Here is a 19697-nt window from a genome sequence, read left to right as displayed (position 1 = left end):
GAAGTGGAAGGCCTTTCGAAGCATATCTCTTATTAGGATATTCACTCTTGACTTGTAGTAACTGCTTCATTTTTATTTCTTTTAGCTGTCAGAGTTCCACCTAGGAAACCAGCAACCAAGAAGTTGGTCGAAGAAAAAGCTGAGGGTGGCAGCAAAACCATTAAGGTAAATCTTTACTCTGCCCCTTGCTTTTTGTTATATATAATGGTATCTCTAACACTTCGATTTTTTGATTCATTGGATTGTCCAACAGGGATATTAATTTTTATTTGAGCATTTGCAACTGTTATATATGATTTAGTCACACCCTTTGAATCAGTGAATGCATTTGGTAATTGATTTTCTAAGTTTTGTAGTTGAATTATCTTTTGAACTTATAGTTTACATTGTTTTATTCGAGGATCAAGATGAGTTAATGACAATTCATTCCAAATTATCTCTTTTTCCAACTTCTTATTCTTTCCCCCCAATGCTAGAAATTTTGATTCATCAAAATGACAATCAGCAAAACAAGCAGTGAATAAATCTCCTGTTGTTGGTTCAAGGTACTTTACAATAGATGAAGATTCATATCCAACATATATTCTTATTCTCCTTTGAGGACCCATCTTATTGCGTTGTAATAGAGAAATTGGAACATACACCGCACATCCAAAAATTCTTAGATGAGAAATATTGGGTTCTTTATTAAAAACTAATTGTAAAAGGGAAGAGGTGTGGTAACTCGTTGGCCTGATGCGAATCAATGTTGCAGCATGCAAAATTACATGTCCCCAAGCAAAAATTGGAAGTTTTCATCTCATAATAAGTGGTATTGCAATTAATTTTATTCATTTAATAAATGATTATGCGAGTCCATTTTGTGCATGAACATGTGCTACTGGGTGTTCGATGTCAATTCCAATAGACATACAATACCCATTAAATGCTCGAGATGAAAGTTATGCAGCATTATCAAGACATATTTTCTTGACAGGATAATCGGGGAAATGAGCTCTTATTCGAATCAGTTGAGCTAGCAATCTCGCAAACGTCTAGTTGCGAGTTGACAACAAACAAACATGTGACCATCTAGTTGATGTATCAATTAAAACCATAAGATATCTAAATGGTCCACATGATGGGTGTATTAGCCCACAAATATCACCATGTATAAGCTCTAAAAAACTGATAGATTCATTTCCAATTTTTATTGGTGATGACTGAATTATCAACTTCCCTTGCGAGCAAGAGCCCATGTCAAATAGTTCTTTCCCGAAATATCAAGAGCCCCAAAATCCAATTTCGTAAAATTTGATATACTTAGTTCTATCATAAAAAATAAAAATTAGATAAAATATTAAGTATTAAATATTATAATAAGGTAATTATCATAAAGATAATATTAAATATTAATATTTAAAATAACACTTTTGTAAATTCCAATATTTAAAATAACACAATAGTAAACTGGATTGTTACATCAGTCTTAAAATTATCTACTTAAAAAATACTACATTAGTGACAAAATACATCTTGCGTTTTCTTTTAGTTGTTATAAAATCTAAATTACTAACTTGATCAAAATCATGAAATAATATTTCAAACAAATTTCAATCTCTTGACACATTAATAAATATAAGGATTAATAAGTTCCTGTATTTTAAAAATAACAACTAATAATCTAGAGTGTTTACTTTAACAAAAAAAAAATCTCAACTTCCTCCCTTATGAGAAACAAAATTTTCTTGCTCCATCATAAACAAAAAATAGCAAATAGAGTGTTACAAGTTCTTCAAGAACTATACAATGTTATTTTGTTATCATTCAGGAATGTTATGCATTAAAAGTTCTTTAAGAATTATATAAATGATTTGTTACAAACAATGATCTAAAAATTATAATCATCCTTCGTATGATGCACTAAAATTATTTGTATCATTCTTCTAGAATGACAATTTTTTGACAATTTTTTAAAATTACAAAAAGTCATCAATAATAATATATTTTTCTAATGTTAAATAAATTATATCACATACTCAATTATTTTTTCTTATTTCCATGATTCTAAACAAATGATGGTTCAGATTAATTCAAGATGGAAGCGAAAGAATCATATCGGAGAGCTTCGTGTTGATAACGTATTATAAAATTAAATAAAACAATATAGAGATCAAAGAGAGGAAGAGAAGAGAGAAAATAACATTATATTATTTTCTTCAAAAATATACCTTACATTACAATGTGGATCTTATTTATAGGATCTAAGGGAAATGGAAAAACACAATTATTAATAAAAAATAATAAGAAGAAAAGAAGAATAAGAATCAAGAACCACTTTTATCTTTATTCATGATAATTAAAATCTATTTAGAAATATCGTAGGAAATGATAATTAAATTTTTGTCTAATTAAAATCGATAAAAAACAAACTTTTTTTTATTGACTCAATTTTCTTCTATCAATATTTCAATTAAGGGAGAATGAAAACATTTAATCCTCACAACCCTACATGAAAATTATTTGTAGACATAAAATTCTATATTATTTAATTATTTTCTAAAATTTACATTAATTGTTGTGTATGCCCCAAATATTGTTCTCCAAACTAAACCCTTGAATGATGAGAGGTTTGAGAAGGGTGTGTACATTAGAAAAAATGGATCTGCAAATAGGAATTATATAAACCGATGGATGTAAATATATTATTGGGCAAGTTTTGTATGGCCCAAATCCAGTTCAACAGTGCGGTCGTGCTTCCTCTATCTCCCACGCCGAACATCAGCTTCTTCCGTTACTGTCAGTTTTTGGTGATACAGAGCTGTCGCCGCCGTTCACGGTGAGTCTCTCCCTCTCTATGTGCAAAACAATTAGGACCAACGTGAAACTTGTAACGCTAGAAAATTATTAGATTTTTCTCATCTTCTGGTTCCTCAACCGCTAATTCAGTTTACAAATGTTTGCATTCTTATCAAGAGTAGTTGCATTAACTTTTGCCGATGCAATTTTAGGTGCACGGTGAATACTTAGATCTAGGTTTTTCTAGAGTTTGCAACGAAATTAAGTATAATAGTACATTGAGTGAAATGGATATGTAGGGTTTAGGGTTTTGTGAAGCTTCCAATTTTGTGTGTTTTTGTTTGTTTACATTTAATTTGTTTTTTAAACATAAAACTTGTGGGAGATGTTGATAATACTTAGTTTTTGATGCGCAACAATTAACTATGACTCTCTGTTTTAATAGATTAGCACTGGCTTGGAAGTTGGAATGCTCCTTGTGATACAATACATACATTCACGCTTGGATAGTTGCTTCTGATTCTTGATTGTTTTTGTCCTTTGTAATTTGTGTTCAAAGCATCTTATTGTGGAGGGATGAGTCTGGAAAAGAATCCTTGTGTATTTTTTGATGTATCAGTTGATGGAGATCCCGTTGAAAGAATTGTTATTGAGGTAATTTGAATTAGTGTTTTTTCTTATAATTCTCTGCTTGTAAGTATATTTGAAGTTTGCTTTAGTTTCACTGGTTGGTTTGACTGTACTTTTTTGGTGCAGCTTTTTTCTAGCGTAGTTCCCAAGACAGCCGAGAATTTCCGGGCCCTGTGTACAGGTAACTTCATTCTTATTTAAGTTAATGTTTTGGTTTGTTGCTCGAAGAGCCTTGTTTTAACCAAGGGGATCTTGTTCAGCAGTAGGCTAAACAGTAGTTAGTTTGGGTTGGAAGTTATCTGTCTTGTTTGGATCAATTCCCCTGCCCTGCGAAATGAAACGTAGGCTTGTTGCGGTTCTAATCCTTTTTAATTTACATGAATGCTACGCATTTTAAGCTTTGTCCACAGAAAACATGTGAGGAATTGAAATCCAAATGGAATATTGTATTATTAAGATGATATCTCCTTTAATCTCAGAACAATGTTCTGTGGAATTTGGAATTTTCTCTGCCCAAGCTCAAATCCGTAAGCTACAACCAAAGACTAACAACCTCTCTTTTCCTTCTTTTCCCCCAAAGAGCCAAAAAAAATCATCTTCTTACTGACATCTCTGTCTTGCTGAATATGAGTTTCATAATGTTTGTGTCCATAAGTTTTTGAAATTCACCTCTAACAAGTTACAAGAGAGAGTACAGTTTTCATACACTCTAGCCTAAAAGTGATACATATCAGATACTCAATAAATAGTTCATAAGTTTTTGCTTTGAGACTTTAAAATGTCACTTTTAAAATGATGGCATTGCTTTCATGGTAGTTGTTTCTTTCACCGTCCTGCTTTTCTTTTTCTGTAATTGTGCTGTTTTTTGTTTGCAGGAGAGAAGGGGATTGGAGAATCGACAGGGAAACCTTTGCATTATAAAGGAACAGGTTTTCATCGTATAATTAAAGGTTTTATGGCTCAAGTAAGTTGCCTTTCGGGATTATTCTTTACATGATTGTCTTAAGCTAATTATGTTGGTAGTGCGTCATCTCTTGTTTCAGTACTGTGTTGTGCACTTGCAGCAAAATATTCTGTTCATAAACTTGTGAAGAAGTGACAGTGTAGACAGAATTTTTGAATTCACCATTCTCTTTTACCGTATTCCTGTCAAACTTATTTCGCATTTTATAATTAATTGTTTCAGCACTTGATAATTCCAATTTTTGTTATGTCCTGACAGGGTGGTGATTTTTCAAGGGGCAATGGTATGTTTATTTATTTTATCTGTTAGGTACCAAACTTAATATGTAGGTCCCCCTTTTGACTTCTCCTTTACCAAGACTTGTAAAAAACATCATTTGTATGGTCGACAGGTACTGGTGGGGAAAGTATATATGGAGGAAAATTTGCAGGTAAGTTTACGTTTTATGAAATATTCGACATATAAGAAATAAAAGAAGACGGTGATTTTCTTTTTATGCATGGCTAGTTACTTTTAAGATTAATCATTTGACTAAACTTACTAGTACTTATTCCTTGTAGATGAAAATTTCAAACTTAAACATGATGGACCTGGCGTTCTTTCTATGGCTAATAGTGGTCCTAACACCAATGGATCTCAGTTTTTTATTATATTCAAGCGCCAGCCTCATCTTGATGGGTATATAAGCTTTGCATGTTACTTTTAAGCTTGAAGTGCGTCAATTGTTTTGCACACCATTATGACCGTTCAATCTGTATTTCTCGTTCTTGATGTCCCCTAAATTTTCAACTTGCCCTTTTTTCCGTTTTTTTATTGCAGCCGCTGTCCATCTGCTTTTTACATTTTCATTTACTTCAATAGTTTCGAGCTTTTTATGATGACCATTTTTGAGAGGTTTGATATTTTACTTTCACATGATGTTGCAGAAAGCATGTTGTTTTTGGAAAAGTTACCAAGGGAATAGAGATTCTGAAGAAAATGGAGCAGTTGGGGACGTCAGACGGGAAACCTACCCAGCCAATTAAAATTGTTGATTGTGGCGAAGTCTCTAAAGCAAAAAGCCAGCATGCTGTTGAGAAGGAGAAAGGTACTTGTGATATGAAGTATGAAAAGATACTAACGAGTATATTATAAAAATCTCGTCACTTGGAAGTTCTGCCGATTGTAATTGTTTGTAATATATGAACTGTTTCTCATTACAGGGAAAAGGAGAAAGTCAGTGAGATCCTTATCATCTGATGATAGCTCTGATGCTGACAAAAAAATAAGTAGAAAAAGAAAAATATCTTCCAAAGACAGGAGGAAGAGAAGGAGGAGATACACATCATCTGATAGTGGCAGTGATAGTTATTCCTCAGATTCTGAATCTGATTCATCTTCAGATTCTGAATCAGATTCGGATTCATCGTCTTCTGATTCAAGTTCTTCTAGCTATGGGAAACACCAGAAGAGGAAGAGAAATAAACGCAGGCATGGTAAGAAGAGAAGTATTGGGCGAAAACAGAAAAGAAGCCAGCACAGTCGTAGAAGATCAAAACACAAGTCCAAAAGGTTCGATTATAGTTAGCTTTTAATGGGGACCCATGAACATTTTTCTATAGTATACCTTCCTCAGTTACAGTTTGCTTGATCTTTACTCTGAATTAAATGGCTTTTGTATTTTTTAGGAGTTCTGATGGTTCAAGTGATACAGAAAGTGAGAGTTCTAGTGCTAGTGACAGTAGTTCTGGTGACAGGAAAGCTGATCGCCGTGTTTCTGGTCGTAAAATACAAGCCGACAAAGCTAAAAATAATCAAGGTATGGGTATTTATCTAATTCTCGACATTTGTTGCACCCAGTCATCTCTCGCATTTCCTCCGCATATGGGGTAGTTCAAAGATATTATGAGCACTGTTATGTTGATATTGCTGTCTAAGTAAATAGCTGCTCATGCTACAGACATAGGAAAGCCATCTTCTAGCCTTCCCTTACAAAGTCAAACCATTCCAGATCTAGTGGTGGATCCCAAAGTTAGAATGCCTGTGGACAAGCAATCACACGAAGAAGGTGAATTGTCTCCAGAAAATGGTGAATTTCTGAATAACGGGCGTGATACTCAAGCTGAATTTAGTAAACCTGCTAATCATCGAGCTTATTCAGATGATTCAGATCACAATAGGTATCGTCTCTTGCTCAGTTAGCATGTAATTATGATTTGTCTTGCACTGTGAATTTTGCTTTGATTTAAGTGTCAAGTTTCAACTCCATCATGGACTTGAAGATACCAAGTTTATCTGACATCTCACCTAACAGAGATGTGAGTCCTGGAAGAAGTCCTGCCAAGAGTTCTAGGGAGCTGAACCAAGAACGTGCTCTATTGGCTAGCCCTGATAAAAAATCCTCTGAACTTGCTGCAGCCGCCTCCAAACATGGCCAGGGCATTTCGAAAAGCCCTTCGCCAAATGGTAAGCGTGTTAAAAAAGGACGAGGCTTTACTGAGCGCTATGCCTTTGTACGCAGATATCGTACTCCATCTCCAGAGCGGTCTCCCCGTGCATATCGTTATGGGGATAGAAATGTTAGAAGAAACTTTGATAGGTATGTCTCTTTGTGTATACAGTTTTAATAAACTGGATTTCTTAAAAATTGTTTGATGTTGTTCTGACTTGTAATATTTGTATTTGAAGAAATACAAGTTACAGAAACTATTCTGAGCGCTCACCACCACGACGTTTTCGAAGCCCACCAAGGGGAAACCGTCCCAGGTTCATTCTCCCTCAATTTACATCATCCTCTCATGCACAAATTAAGCACCTGTTTAATAAATATAACTGGACATTTATGTTTAAGTCTATGCGGGGTATGCTGTGATTGGATAAATATTTCACTGGCTTAATATTTCATATTCATTTACCTTTGTCCCTGTGTCTCACTTTTTCATGTATTTGTTGCATGGAATACACATAATGTGTATATATCCATTCCAAACCTTGTGCATTATGCATGATTGTGTTTGTTTCTAAGATCCGACTAGTAAAAAAAGGGAACGTAATATATATGATTCATGAACTTACTTTCATGTTTATTTGTTTAGATATCAAAGCAGAAGAAGTCAGAGCAGGAGTATCTCCCGCAGTCCAGTACGAGGCCGTTATAGAGACAATGGTCGTGGACGGAGTCCAAAACGCAGTCTTAGCCCGGAAGACAGGCGACCTCCCATAAGTGACAGATTAAAATCTCGACTTGGTGCACGAGGTAATCAACAATCTCCAGACAGACAGAAGTCAAAGTCAAATTCGAGGAGCAATGGCATTTCTCGATCCAGATCCCCTGACATTACACCCCCAAAGCGTTATAATAAAAAGACTTCCATATCTCGTAGCAGGTCTAGATCAAGTTCTGCATCAGGACAGAAGGGTTTGGTTTCCTATGGAGATGCTAGTCCTGATTCCGGAGCTAGGTAGGTATATGCTGAATGGATAGCAGCTCTCAAGTCCAAACAGGAACTGAAGTTTCTGAACATTCGGAAGCAAGTTTCAGCAAAATATATCGATAGCAAGTCTCAGCAAAATACCCCGGAGTTACAGGGTGCTGCTCCACCGCCTTTACATATTCTCACGTCTTTAGTTAAGTTCTAATGTTGAGCAGTTGAAAGTATTATGCCTTAGCTAAAATCAAGCCTTTGTTGGTTTGAGAAAGGTTATTGGTGCCAAAAACTTGAATGGATACATTTTTTTAAAATTAGATCCAGTAGGAAAAGCTATGTCTATTTAAGTGAAAAATATTCCATGAAGTAATTTTGAAAATGCTATTTTTCAAAACAATTTTATTTGGTAATGTTTTGAAATCAAATTGAGTGGTAATATATGGCATGGTACATTGTTTTTGGTTCCTTGCTCCATTAAAGAACATGCAAAATGCTTCATGTTGTAGCTGCCTCAGAGTGGCTCCCATTTTAATTATCTTTCTCCTCTTTGTTTTTCACTTTATTGTCTTAATTTTAGATTTGGGTGATATTGTGACACCTTTTGTTTTTTCAGTCTCAGTCTTGTGACATTTCTCTATTGCTTTTTCATGATTTTTCTACCATTTGTTACCTTTTGTTGCTCCTGTTGAATTGAAGATGAAAACATGCAAGCACGCAAGCTCAAGCTACAACACTTTGGTGAAATTGAAAATTTTGTGAAATCATATAGACCTATACCACTTTGTACCTGTTCTGCCAATTTGTATGTTCAACTGTTAGAAGTGCAAAGAGTTTAAACTAAATGACTAGATTATGTCGTTCTTAACTTGTCTTAGTGACATTTTTCTTTTGTGATTGGATACTTTACCATCACTCAACAAGATTTATTCTTTGGTGTTACAGAGAAGAAAGTCAATTTTATTCTTCATTAGAATTAGAATGATTTAGTATGTGTTTGGAACTGCGTATGCAGACCCTATACGCACGTTTGTAGTTTTGGAAAGTGATTTATCAGAAAAGTATCATGTTTGGTTTTAACCAAGTAAAATTGTTTTTTATCCTATACTCCCGTTGTCTTTGAAGCTTCAATTCTTAGCTTTTGCGTCTGCCAAAATCAATTCTCAACTTTATGTCTCTTGATAGATATATTTAGACAAAAATGGGTGAATAGTTTTATTTTATTCCGCCCACCTTACATTTTCATTTTTGGTTCTTAAAACTATTAAAAGGTCCATTTTCATTTTTTTATTATTAAAATAGACCTGTTTTTTAGTTTAAAAAAAAAGCATAGAAAAGTATTGCATAATCAATAAATGTTTAAATCTAATATAATTAATAAAATAAATATCAAATTTATTGAGCAAAACTAAATTTAATTAATTATCTATAATTAATTACTATTGTACATTTTTTTTTTAAATTTAATTAAGTATCCATAATTTAAATGAAATATATAATTTTAATACAATTAAAAACCTATTTTAGTAATAAAATTTTTAAATGTGATTTTGATTCAAACTATCCAAACAAATGTAATGGATTAGAATCAATTCTACTCAAACATTTCAAACATAAATCAATTCCCTTTTAATCAAAATCAATTTTTTCAAACTCAATTTTAATTGACGCTTATCCTGAAGTTCATATCATAAATTAAAATTTGTCAAATATTAGACTAAGGTACTAGTGATAACAAATAGGACTAGAAAATCAAAATCATCATAGAAAATGAAGGTGTTTTGAATCTAGAAGGGTGAAAAGCAGGTATCATGTTCTAAATCTATAAATCCAATTAGAAAAGATATGGTCCAGTAAAGCACAAGAGATATAAGCGAAGGATGCCAACCTATATATATTTTATTAAATCCATAAAATAGATATAAAAAAGGGATGAAAGATTGAATGAAAGACCAAAATATGTGCAAGTATTTTCCACATAAAGAAGAAGAAATGTGATTAGTGTGTGAAAGAAAAGAGTGGGTAAAGTGGAGTGGTGGTTGTGATAGTGTACACTCTAATAAGAGGTAAATGTGTCCAGGAATTAATTTCTCTATCTCCTAATCATTTCTAAATATAATATTGATTTAAATTAGGCTAATACTATAACAAAATATTCAGACACCTTCACCTTCATCCATCCCCTCAACCCACACCACCACCAACTTTCAGAACCACCCACCACCACCATATTCAAATATTCAAATTGTTTTATTACTCACAACTAGTCTCTTGTTTTATTACTCACAACTAGTCTCTACGAATAATCCTAAAGAGACATGATTCTCATTCATTCATTTTATTTAAGATTTAATTTTTTATTGTTGTTTCGAAGGTGAGTGCATTCTTATTGTTTTGGAGTTTTTTAAATTAGAGTTTTCTCTATTTATTTGTTTTTGTAAGATTTATTTGCATCCTTCTAATTATTTTCTTGTTTTTGGATTTTATTTCATGTCACCGACAGTTCCATCTTCATGTTACAAGCAAAGGTACGAGCTATGGTTAAAGGTTTTTGTTTTTAGCTTTTATTTATTTAGCCTTTGTTGTTTTCAGTTGTTGATTTAAATTTGTTGTTTTTGAGTTGTTCATTTAGGCTTTGATGTCTAATATGTTTTGGTTCAGTTATGAAACATTGGTTTCTATGGAGCTGTGTTTTTGGATAGCTTTTATTTAAATAATTTTTAACCTTCGTTGTTGTTTTGGTTTAAATAGATGGAGTAAGAACTAAATCGTAGGCAAGGAGTTACAAATAAAAAAATATATCTTGGAATATGTTTGTTTTAAATAGGGATTATAATTATTTACTATGATATTTTCTTCCAAAATCTGATATCAATTTTCATGACCGGTTCTAAAATCTAGACATACTTGTTTATTTTTATGTTGTTGTTGTATAGATATATTTTGTATAGATATATTTTGTAATGAAATTCTCCTTTCATGGTGGTATGTTGATATTACCTGGTATGTTCATCATATTATGGTGTGTTCACTATAATATTTTTGAATGATTTAATGTGTTATTTATAGTTTGATTTAATATAAATGAATGATCATATGATTGCTGATTAATATGACAGGTTTAGTGCATGGATTGTCTATGTGTTATCCAACTATTGTGAAGTTATACAGTATAGAATGTATAGTTAATTTATCAATTGAATTCTTTAATGATTATTATTTTCATTGTTGTCCAAACTTTTGATTACAGATTGTTTTATATGGTGTTGGATTCTATAAGAATTTTATGAATCTTTTATCTTTAGGAAGCTAAACTATCATAAATGACTTTTACGTAATGGAGATGGAAGTATTTGCCAAAAGGGATTGGTACTGCAACCAAAGGATTGAGCATTACATTTGTAACTTTGATAAATCAAAGAGTAATTATCTTATGTTGAAACTATTCTTTCCTGCAAACAAGTTCTTTAGCTTATTCTTTTTGTTTAATTTATATTTATATGTATTTTTTCAGATTGAAGAAAAAGAGTCTCCATTGGTTCGACATTGATGAGTAATTCAATTGTAAATTAATTAATTTCCATTAATTTTTTTTTTTGCTTTTGATTTGTATTGGCCAATTAATATTACTAGTTATTATATAATTTAATATTTATAAGTTGTATAGTATTTAATATTCAACATGTGAGTACAATTAAAAATAATTTTGACATAAATTATGTTGTTTAAGTTGAATGTTTTGTCCATTATTGAATTTGAAAATTTTATAATGTAAAAAATGTACCAAAGTTTTATGAAAAGTTAAGAATTTTAATTGGATCTTTAAATATTTTTAGCCCAATAAACCGAGGAACCCGTCCATTTTAACCCGCAATCCGTCTGGACCCAACTCGGCTAAACCAATGTTAAAATTGGGCGGAAATGGGCCACATTAATACATCCGCGGGTTGGACTGAGTGTTGATTTTGGGCCCGAACCCGTCCAATCGGCCCGTTATCCAGCTCTATAGTAGAGTCATGTGATAAAACATTGTCACTCTTATTATTAGTTGTGTACCAATCTACTCCATAGCATATCATTAGAAAAAAATGAAAAATAATCTATGAATTCAAAATCCTATTCTAATTATAGCATATCACTCTTATTAATAGATTATTTTTCAAAATCCGATCGAGTAGTCCAACATCTCACTAACATTGTAAGAAATTCAATTCACAACAAAGTATAACTATCTAGTAAATTCAAAATATTTTAATGGTGTGATTTCAAGTAAAAGAATGAATAAATCTATCTTGAGCATGAAGTTAATGGTCTTAGAGCGGAATGGGTAAAAAACATTCAAAAAACGATGATCAATAATTCTGAATCAAATTTTAAATCTTTGATTACGATGAGACCGAGTTTGACCACTATGAACTTCAAGAAATTTGACAACGAAATGCTATTCATTTGATCAAAGAGTTTGAAGAAATTGAGATTAAGAATGTTATGTGGGATTGTGATAGTTTCAAGAGTCCAGAACTCGATAAATGTCAATTTTGGCTTCTTAAAAGAGTTGTGGGATGTAGTAAAAGTGAGATACTGGTGCGAGGATGAATTAGGTATCTTAGAGGTTATTCAAAAAGTTGGGAGACGGGAAAGACTCATATTTTTGTTAGGCTCTTCATTAGAAAGGGGAAATTGAGGTATAGGTTCAATAGGCTATTTGGGTTGAAAAATTGTGCACTAGTAGATGCAGGGTATGCCCATATTTTAGCAAGGTATGGAATTTATTCAGTTTAGCTGGTTGTGTCTGAGAGGTGGTAAAAAGCAGGATCAATTTATTTTAAGTTGGTTGGCGTGTGCTTGACCCATATGGACAATGAGGAACTCAATCATATTTTGACAGAAAGTGTTTATCTTTGTTATTTTGTTGGATAACATCAAGTGAATGTTGTGGCTTTGACTCAAATATAATTATAATACTTTGTTTATGATGTTAATTATTAGTAAAGTCATTCTTATTTGTTTGAGTGTTTAATGAGGGATTTTAGTTTCACATCTCTTAGTCAAATGACAGAGTGCAAGTGGTTTTGTTTTTAGTTTGAGTCATTGTACTTTTTAGTTGTCAGTCTTTATGAATATTGTCTCTATTGTATTAAGATTAGCTTAGATAGTCTTAAGGTTAATGATATTATAATATATTTTTTCTTTTCTAAATAAAGTACTTCATCCGTCTCACAATGAATGACCCAGTTGACAATTTCACACAGATTAAGAAAAATGAATGAATAAAAGAGAGAAAATAATATTTTTATTAAAATACCCTTATCATATATTGGAAATGATGAAAATAATATTAGTTAGAGGGTAAAATTGTAAAAGATGTATTGAATGAATCACAAATGAGAATGTCATATCGATACCAACAAAAATAATAAGCAAATCGTTAGAGAGTCAGTTTTAACATGATCTTACTGCAATACGCTTTCGAAATAACCATGCTTCAATTAGATCTTTTGAGGGTTGTAACGTGGCCTAGTTCATGGTTTGACAAAAAATAATTTATGGCTCGAAACCTTTTCTAACCCACCCATTCTCCTTGATGTTTTCCAGTCCTACGTTCAGCTAGTTCTACACAAGCGCTCATCTTCCAAAAGGGAATTTGAATGGTAGAGGTAACAGTTAACGATCTAATAAGGTTTTCAGAGTGACGGTTACCCACCTTCTATTTGGTTTGTGGCCACACAAATTTGTTCTTGCTGAGGATTTTCTTTTGATTTCTCTTTTGCTTCTTCATTTGTTTATTTCCCTCTATTTTTGCTAGATTGATTCAGATTTACAATCCACAGGGATGCCCTAGTTTTTTCCTAAGTCACACGTTTTCGAGTTTTCGACTTAGCGGGTTATTTATTTATTTATTTTGGATTTCTCATTTCTTTTTCTTTTGTTGGAACAAATCGCGTGACATTTGTTCACTTGACTTGAAAGGGATGTGACTACCTCGTGCCTCTATTGGTGAGGGACAACCGTTAGGGATTTGTGGGTTTAGACCTCTCTTGAGGGATAAGATATGGTTGATCCTCAGATAGGATACTCCCTTTTTGAAGTTTGAACGCATGGTCAAACTAGCTGACGACTACCCTGCCCCGAGTTAAGATTAAGGGTTTTATGTTCAGAAAGAAACTTCTACTCCTTGGCTCGAAGGGGTTTACTAGGGGTTATCTTCCTTATATCTCCGGTGTTCAGGGATTTGAAACAATGCCTTACATCGTCAGCAAAGTTTTATTGAAAAGCATATGTACAATGACTTCATGTATTTTAATTTCATCATTCTCCTTTTAATTTTGCTTAAATAAAAGTTTGATATCGATGAATAAAATATTAGTGGACACAAATGGATTGATTCAAAAACATGCATATTCATTCAATGTCATTATTATTATTAAAAAAACAAATGAGTTTTTTACAAGTGAATGTTACAAATGACAAACAAGAAAATTACAAATGCAAAATGATTAAACAGACTAGATGATCACTGATGTAATCAGCCTTATTTCCATGCACAAAATTGAGTTATTGCTTGCAGAAATTGGCATGATAGTCTTCAAAATTCTTTCCACATATACCTCTTTAGATATACCCTGGCTTCCATTTGCACTCGTCCTGGCATTGGAGCAGTGCCTGCCCGTGGAGGCATGGGATTGTATAGTATGCTCCAGCCGCTTGGTGTGAACGCAATAACCTTTGAATCGGTCAGATCTTGCACCTTATGCTTTAAGATATTACAATTCTCGATTGTGTGCCCTAGCATTTCGGAGTGGTACTGTCACGACTGGAAAAATACAGAGTCGCCATCATATTTTATTCAATTCTAAAGAACAAGGAAATAATGATAAAACCCATGGATAAAGGGAGAGACTAGGTTCGAGAGTCGGTTAAGTAAGTGGAAGGTGTTAGACATCCCTCACCTCCATTGTATTTAATGAGATCCTCCTGTAATCCTAGGGTTATTGCATGTTTCTTAGGGGATGCTTGTCTATATTTCTCATCTATTTATTTATTATGAAAATGCTATTATTTAGAAGAAAATAGTTTGATTAATATTGGAGGACACAAAAAAAGTTTTTGACTATCGTACTCGCTAGAGTGTTTAAGACTCTATGCCTACGTACCTCTACATTAGGTAAAGTATCAGAGCACCGTAGTTCTTCTAGAAAATGTTTGTTTGTTTTGTATTTTTTTAGGTTTGTGAAAATTCTCAACGCATCGGGTATGTGACATTGATTTTAAGTTAATTGGTTAGTTTGCGAAGTATTATAGTTAACTTATTTAAGAATTAAATAAATCATGTAGCTACATGCATAATTGATTTTTTATTGAAATTTTAAAACATAATTAGATAAGTGACAGGAAAGAATTATTACGATCTCGATTAAACCCTAACTATTCTTGGTAATATCCTCGCAATTAACCCTACAATTGATCGTAAAGATATACTAGTAAAACCCTAATTATCAAAGCATATTTTTGTACTTTTTGCAATTTGCAATTAAATTAAATAAACCCTCGATTAAAAATAATTATTCTAATTAAATAAACTAATTATTAATTATAAAATAAAAATTAAATGTTTTTAAAGTTTTTTTATTAAGAAATGACTTAATAGATTAAAATTTAAAAAAAATTAAAGAGGGGAGTGTGAATTAGGCTAAACTAGCAATTGGGCTTATGAAGGGGATGTCAAAAGCAATATATTTGAGGCCCATTAGCCCAAGGCCTAAGGTGCCACGTAGGTCAACCCAGGAGAGTCAATGATTGACTCTCAATTGGGGGCGTCAAATGCATTGACTAGAGGAGTCAACATGATGGCCGTGATTCAGAGTCAACAGGGGGACCATGGTGCGCTTGGACTCATAGGATGAGTTAAAGTAAACTTATCCGAAGGTTCTGGGGAATGCCATGTGTGGCAGATCAAGGGGGACGCAGAAGGAGTATATAAGTGTGCTTCCTTTAGAATTATTTCATTTTTCCGATTCCTTTCTCTCTATTCCTCTCTTTGCTCTTTGCTCTCTCTCTCTCTAACTCTCTTTCGAAACCCCAAAATCCGACCACCCTGTAAAACCCCCGACCACCCTGTAACGCCGCAATTTCCCAGATCTCTAGTTGAAGTTCAACCTGGATCTTCAACCGGTGTTCATCTGGGTGATGAACACCTTCCCAGAACCTTCAATCATATGAATCCTAACCCCAACCTAATGAACCCTAACCCTCAACTTCAAGAACCTTAACCCTCTTCAACGTATCTAGATGAACCCTAACCTCATAGCGAAGAACCCTAACCCTAGAGAAGTCTTCCTTAATCCCAAATGTAAACCTAACCTAGATCCAACCTGAACCTACCCAACCCAAACCTTCACCAAACCATAGATCCCGATCCCCTCAACCTCGATCAAACATCAAAATGCACAAATCAAATGGCACAATGTAAAGCCCTAAATCCCTTAACCCCAATCATCAAACCAAAACAACAACAATAACATCATAAACAAATAATAAGATAAATTGCGGGATTAAACCAACATACAGAGAATAGGTGCTCTCCGGTCTCAAAGGTAAAAACTTCGATTTCTAATTCTCTTATGCTTTTAGCTGGTTTGTCTTTTCTTCTGTTTCTAACTTCTTCTTCTCTTTATGTGCGAGGTCCTGGACTCGTGGATATGGTTTAGCTCGGAGTAACTAGGGTTTCGATATGAAACCATAATTACTACTTAATTGGAACTTTGATGAAAGGCTGGGAATTGCAAAGGCAATAGTGCTTAGGGTTCACAATTTTTCCGTCAATGTTTTGTTTTTAGATTTAGGTACTTATAGGATTAGAATTAGGTTTTGATTTTAATTCTGATTTATGTGTTTTAGGAAATTATGTATTAGAATGTTGTAATTAGGAGAACTTGCAATCTGATTGTTATCGATTTGATTTAGAGACTTTAAGTTTTTGGATTCCGATCATGTACCTAGTCCGGATTGTATCGTGAATGTACTTGTGAATGAAAATAGAAAGTTCTAATTGAAATTATGCTTTGATTCACATTGTTTTCTCTCTACGCGTAATTTAGGGTATACATCAAACAAATTGAAAGGGCATTTTCAATTTGACAAGATAATCACAATCTAATGGACAAACCAAATGGAAGGTAACCTAATGATCAAAATGGAAAGTCATCATGCATACGGAATACAAACTATCTAAGTAAATTAGCATGAACCAACAAGAATCATTACAATTCTAACCTAAACATGACCTAGGCTAAACATACTGATTCCATGGTAATTAAAATGGATTGAAAATGGCAATCAACATGGTAATTAAAATCACAATTAAAATGGACTAAAAATCATATTAAAAAAGATCCTAATGAAATTAACACCTAAACATGATCAATTAATAATTCTATATCACACAAAGTGTATCAAGAATATGGTAGCAAAATACTAGAGAATAACATGAAATAATTAAAAGAGAATTGTCATAAAAAATATGCAAAAGCAAGTCAAACAAGGGGGTTCGGAAGTGGACAGGGTGTGCCAAACAGATTCCAGTGTAGGCCCAATGATAGGCCCGTTGTCAATTAGTTGTTTGGAGCCAGGGGCTGCACAAGCAATTCGTGATGTTATTCGAAAATAGTTCAAGGCCCATACCAACTGATCCCAAAACATGGCAAAGCAATGCAAGTATAATCCCACATTTAAAATCAAAATGGAAATGCAAATCAAATGAAATAAAATTACGCGCCAAACAAATATTCAATTCAAATGCTCAGACTGAGATGGCCACCTTCCTCCACCGCGCCAGAGGTCGCCTCCGGCGGCGGTGGTATGCTAAATTATAAATCACCACCACCATTCCCCGCGTCTCATCGTGCTCGTACCAGATATCATGTCAATTTCAACTGATTCCTACTACAATAGCTAACATGATTATACTATGGGGCTGTTTTGCATTGAATTGATATGTGATGTTTGAATGTCTTGGATGATTGCTTGGAATGTTTGCACATGACAATTTTTATTTTAGGTCAATGCATTTGTAACCTTTAGGCTATGAATTGGTTATAGCTAGTTTTAGTTTCTCTTTGAACAACTTCCTTTATAAAATTGTGGAGGCTCCCCCCAAGAAACTTACATAGTATGTATTTTTAGTGCTTCTTTGAAGTTTTCATGCTTTGGAGTGTTTTATTACTCTTTAATATGAATGAATGAATACAATCTAGCCACCACCAAAAATAAAGATAGTTTATTGAACTAGCAAAACACTTCAATTAAAAAAAAAGGAGCATAGAAACCAACTTTGATGAAAAAGAATATGACTCCGATGATGACCTCTGATGTGTCCCTCTTTCAATGCGGAGACAAAGCTGCATTAGTGCACTTCATTACACTTGTAACACAAGCATTTTATCAAAAATATCGATCATGTCAACCATACTAACACTTGTAATTACATAAAATCAATTTTAATTTCTTAAAGAAGCATTTGTGTCTACATGTGGTTGTGTTCATTTATGTGCTCCAAGGATCATAACAGTCTCTACAAAAGTTTGTGAACTCCATAACAACACTACACCCTTTCTCTTAAAATCAAGTCAATGTAAATCATATAATTAACTAGTAACAGAAACATGACATTATTCATTATAAATAAATATCACAACACTACAAAATTACGAGGCGACATTGTTCATTTACTTCATCCTTAAGATGCTCATGAATAAAACTCCGATCCAACCTACAACAGCCGTAGGAAGCTTTAGTCCATGTTCCAGCACCTATATAATGATTGTGACGAGAACTGAAAGTAATTTGCTTAAGCAAAGTTGCACTCCTCAATAGAGGACTTGCTAGCTCAATTACATTTATGGAGCAAACACAACCATGTAACTCCACATATTTTAAACCATTGTGAAAAACCCCGAGATATTCAAAGTTGGAGACATTTAGAAAACAAACGACGTACGACATCACTTTGCAGATATTCAAAGAGTCCATCCAACACAATTGTTGTTAGATTTTTCATTCCAGAAAAGTTAACAAGATTAGAAATCTGACTACATATATAGTTAAAGTGGGATAAGGTAGGAGACTAATGAAACTCCGACATGTCATTCACACAATTTGTCGCCGTGTCGGACATCAATACGCGTACAACACGTATTAGACACGTTTTTGAAGTGTTCAACAAAAAAAATATTTAATTATTGTGGACATGGATACGACACCTTATTATCAATTAAAGGGTACGTTCCAATTCAAAAAATTCCAAAAAATTTTATTAAAAAAATTCTACTAATTTTTTTTCAAAATTTAAAAAATAAATAAATTTTTTATCTTTCATATTCTATTTCTTCACAATAAAAACAACACAATTATGATTTCTTATTTTTTTATATTTTATTATTTTTGTCTCCACAAAATTCTTTTCATCTTTGCGCATCATTGATTCGGTTTTCACGAGGTATCTATAAGTACTCTCTTCGTTCCTTTTTAATTGTCGTTTTTGAGTAAAAAATTTATTTCTTTTTATTTGTCGTTTTCAAAGTTCAAGGTAACATTAAATGTTGATTTGTCAAAACTACCCCTAATTATTTATTAAAGAGAGAGAAAAAGTCAAATGAGTTAACAAATAACCAAGGGTATTATAGATAAAAAGATAATCATTATTTTAAAAGTAGTAAAAATTATTAATTTTATTGGTATGCGGACAAAATTAAAAAGAGACCATTAAAAAGAAACAGAGGGAGTATTAATTATCATGTTTAAAATTTATTTGAAAGTGTTAAAGAATTTTTTATTGTATTATCTTAAATAAACATAAATTTTGCTTGTTATTTTAAACTTTTTATAAATTTTATCCATAAATTACATTATTATATTAATATATA

General features: G+C 32.8%; 1 protein-coding gene across 1 annotated transcript; it reads left to right on the top strand.

Annotated features, from left to right (window-relative positions):
- Window positions 1–2649: 2649 nt before the first annotated feature.
- On the top strand, window positions 2650–8176 carry LOC127126115 (peptidyl-prolyl cis-trans isomerase CYP63). Its single transcript, XM_051054975.1, has 14 exons — window positions 2650–2818; window positions 3224–3432; window positions 3535–3589; window positions 4284–4372; window positions 4631–4655; window positions 4764–4802; window positions 4933–5050; window positions 5299–5459; window positions 5575–5923; window positions 6040–6170; window positions 6312–6531; window positions 6666–6950; window positions 7040–7117; window positions 7447–8176. The coding sequence occupies exons 2-14, from the start codon at window positions 3355–3357 to the stop codon at window positions 7814–7816; spliced, it is 1998 nt and encodes a 665-aa protein (XP_050910932.1). The 5' UTR covers window positions 2650–2818; window positions 3224–3354; the 3' UTR covers window positions 7817–8176.
- The last annotated feature ends 11521 nt before the right edge of the window (window positions 8177–19697 follow it).

Source organism: Lathyrus oleraceus, chromosome 3, assembly GCF_024323335.1.
Source record: "Lathyrus oleraceus cultivar Zhongwan6 chromosome 3, CAAS_Psat_ZW6_1.0, whole genome shotgun sequence".
Taxonomy (NCBI): domain Eukaryota; kingdom Viridiplantae; phylum Streptophyta; class Magnoliopsida; order Fabales; family Fabaceae; genus Lathyrus; species Lathyrus oleraceus.
Note: the sequence above shows the minus strand (reverse complement) of the source record. Positions and strands in the feature narration are given on the sequence as shown.

What these genes read in the sequence shown, in the direction of transcription:
- LOC127126115 (XM_051054975.1), top strand. Translation starts at nt 3,355, where the DNA reads ATGAGTCTGGAAAAGAATCCTTGTGTATTTTTTGATGTATCAGTTGAT. An exon ending in TTAAAGGTTTTATGGCTCAA is followed by an intron (nt 4,373 to 4,630) that starts GTAAGTTGCCTT and finishes ATGTCCTGACAG; the next exon opens with GGTGGTGATTTTTCAAGGGG. An exon ending in GTTAGAAGAAACTTTGATAG is followed by an intron (nt 6,951 to 7,039) that starts GTATGTCTCTTT and finishes TTGTATTTGAAG; the next exon opens with AAATACAAGTTACAGAAACT.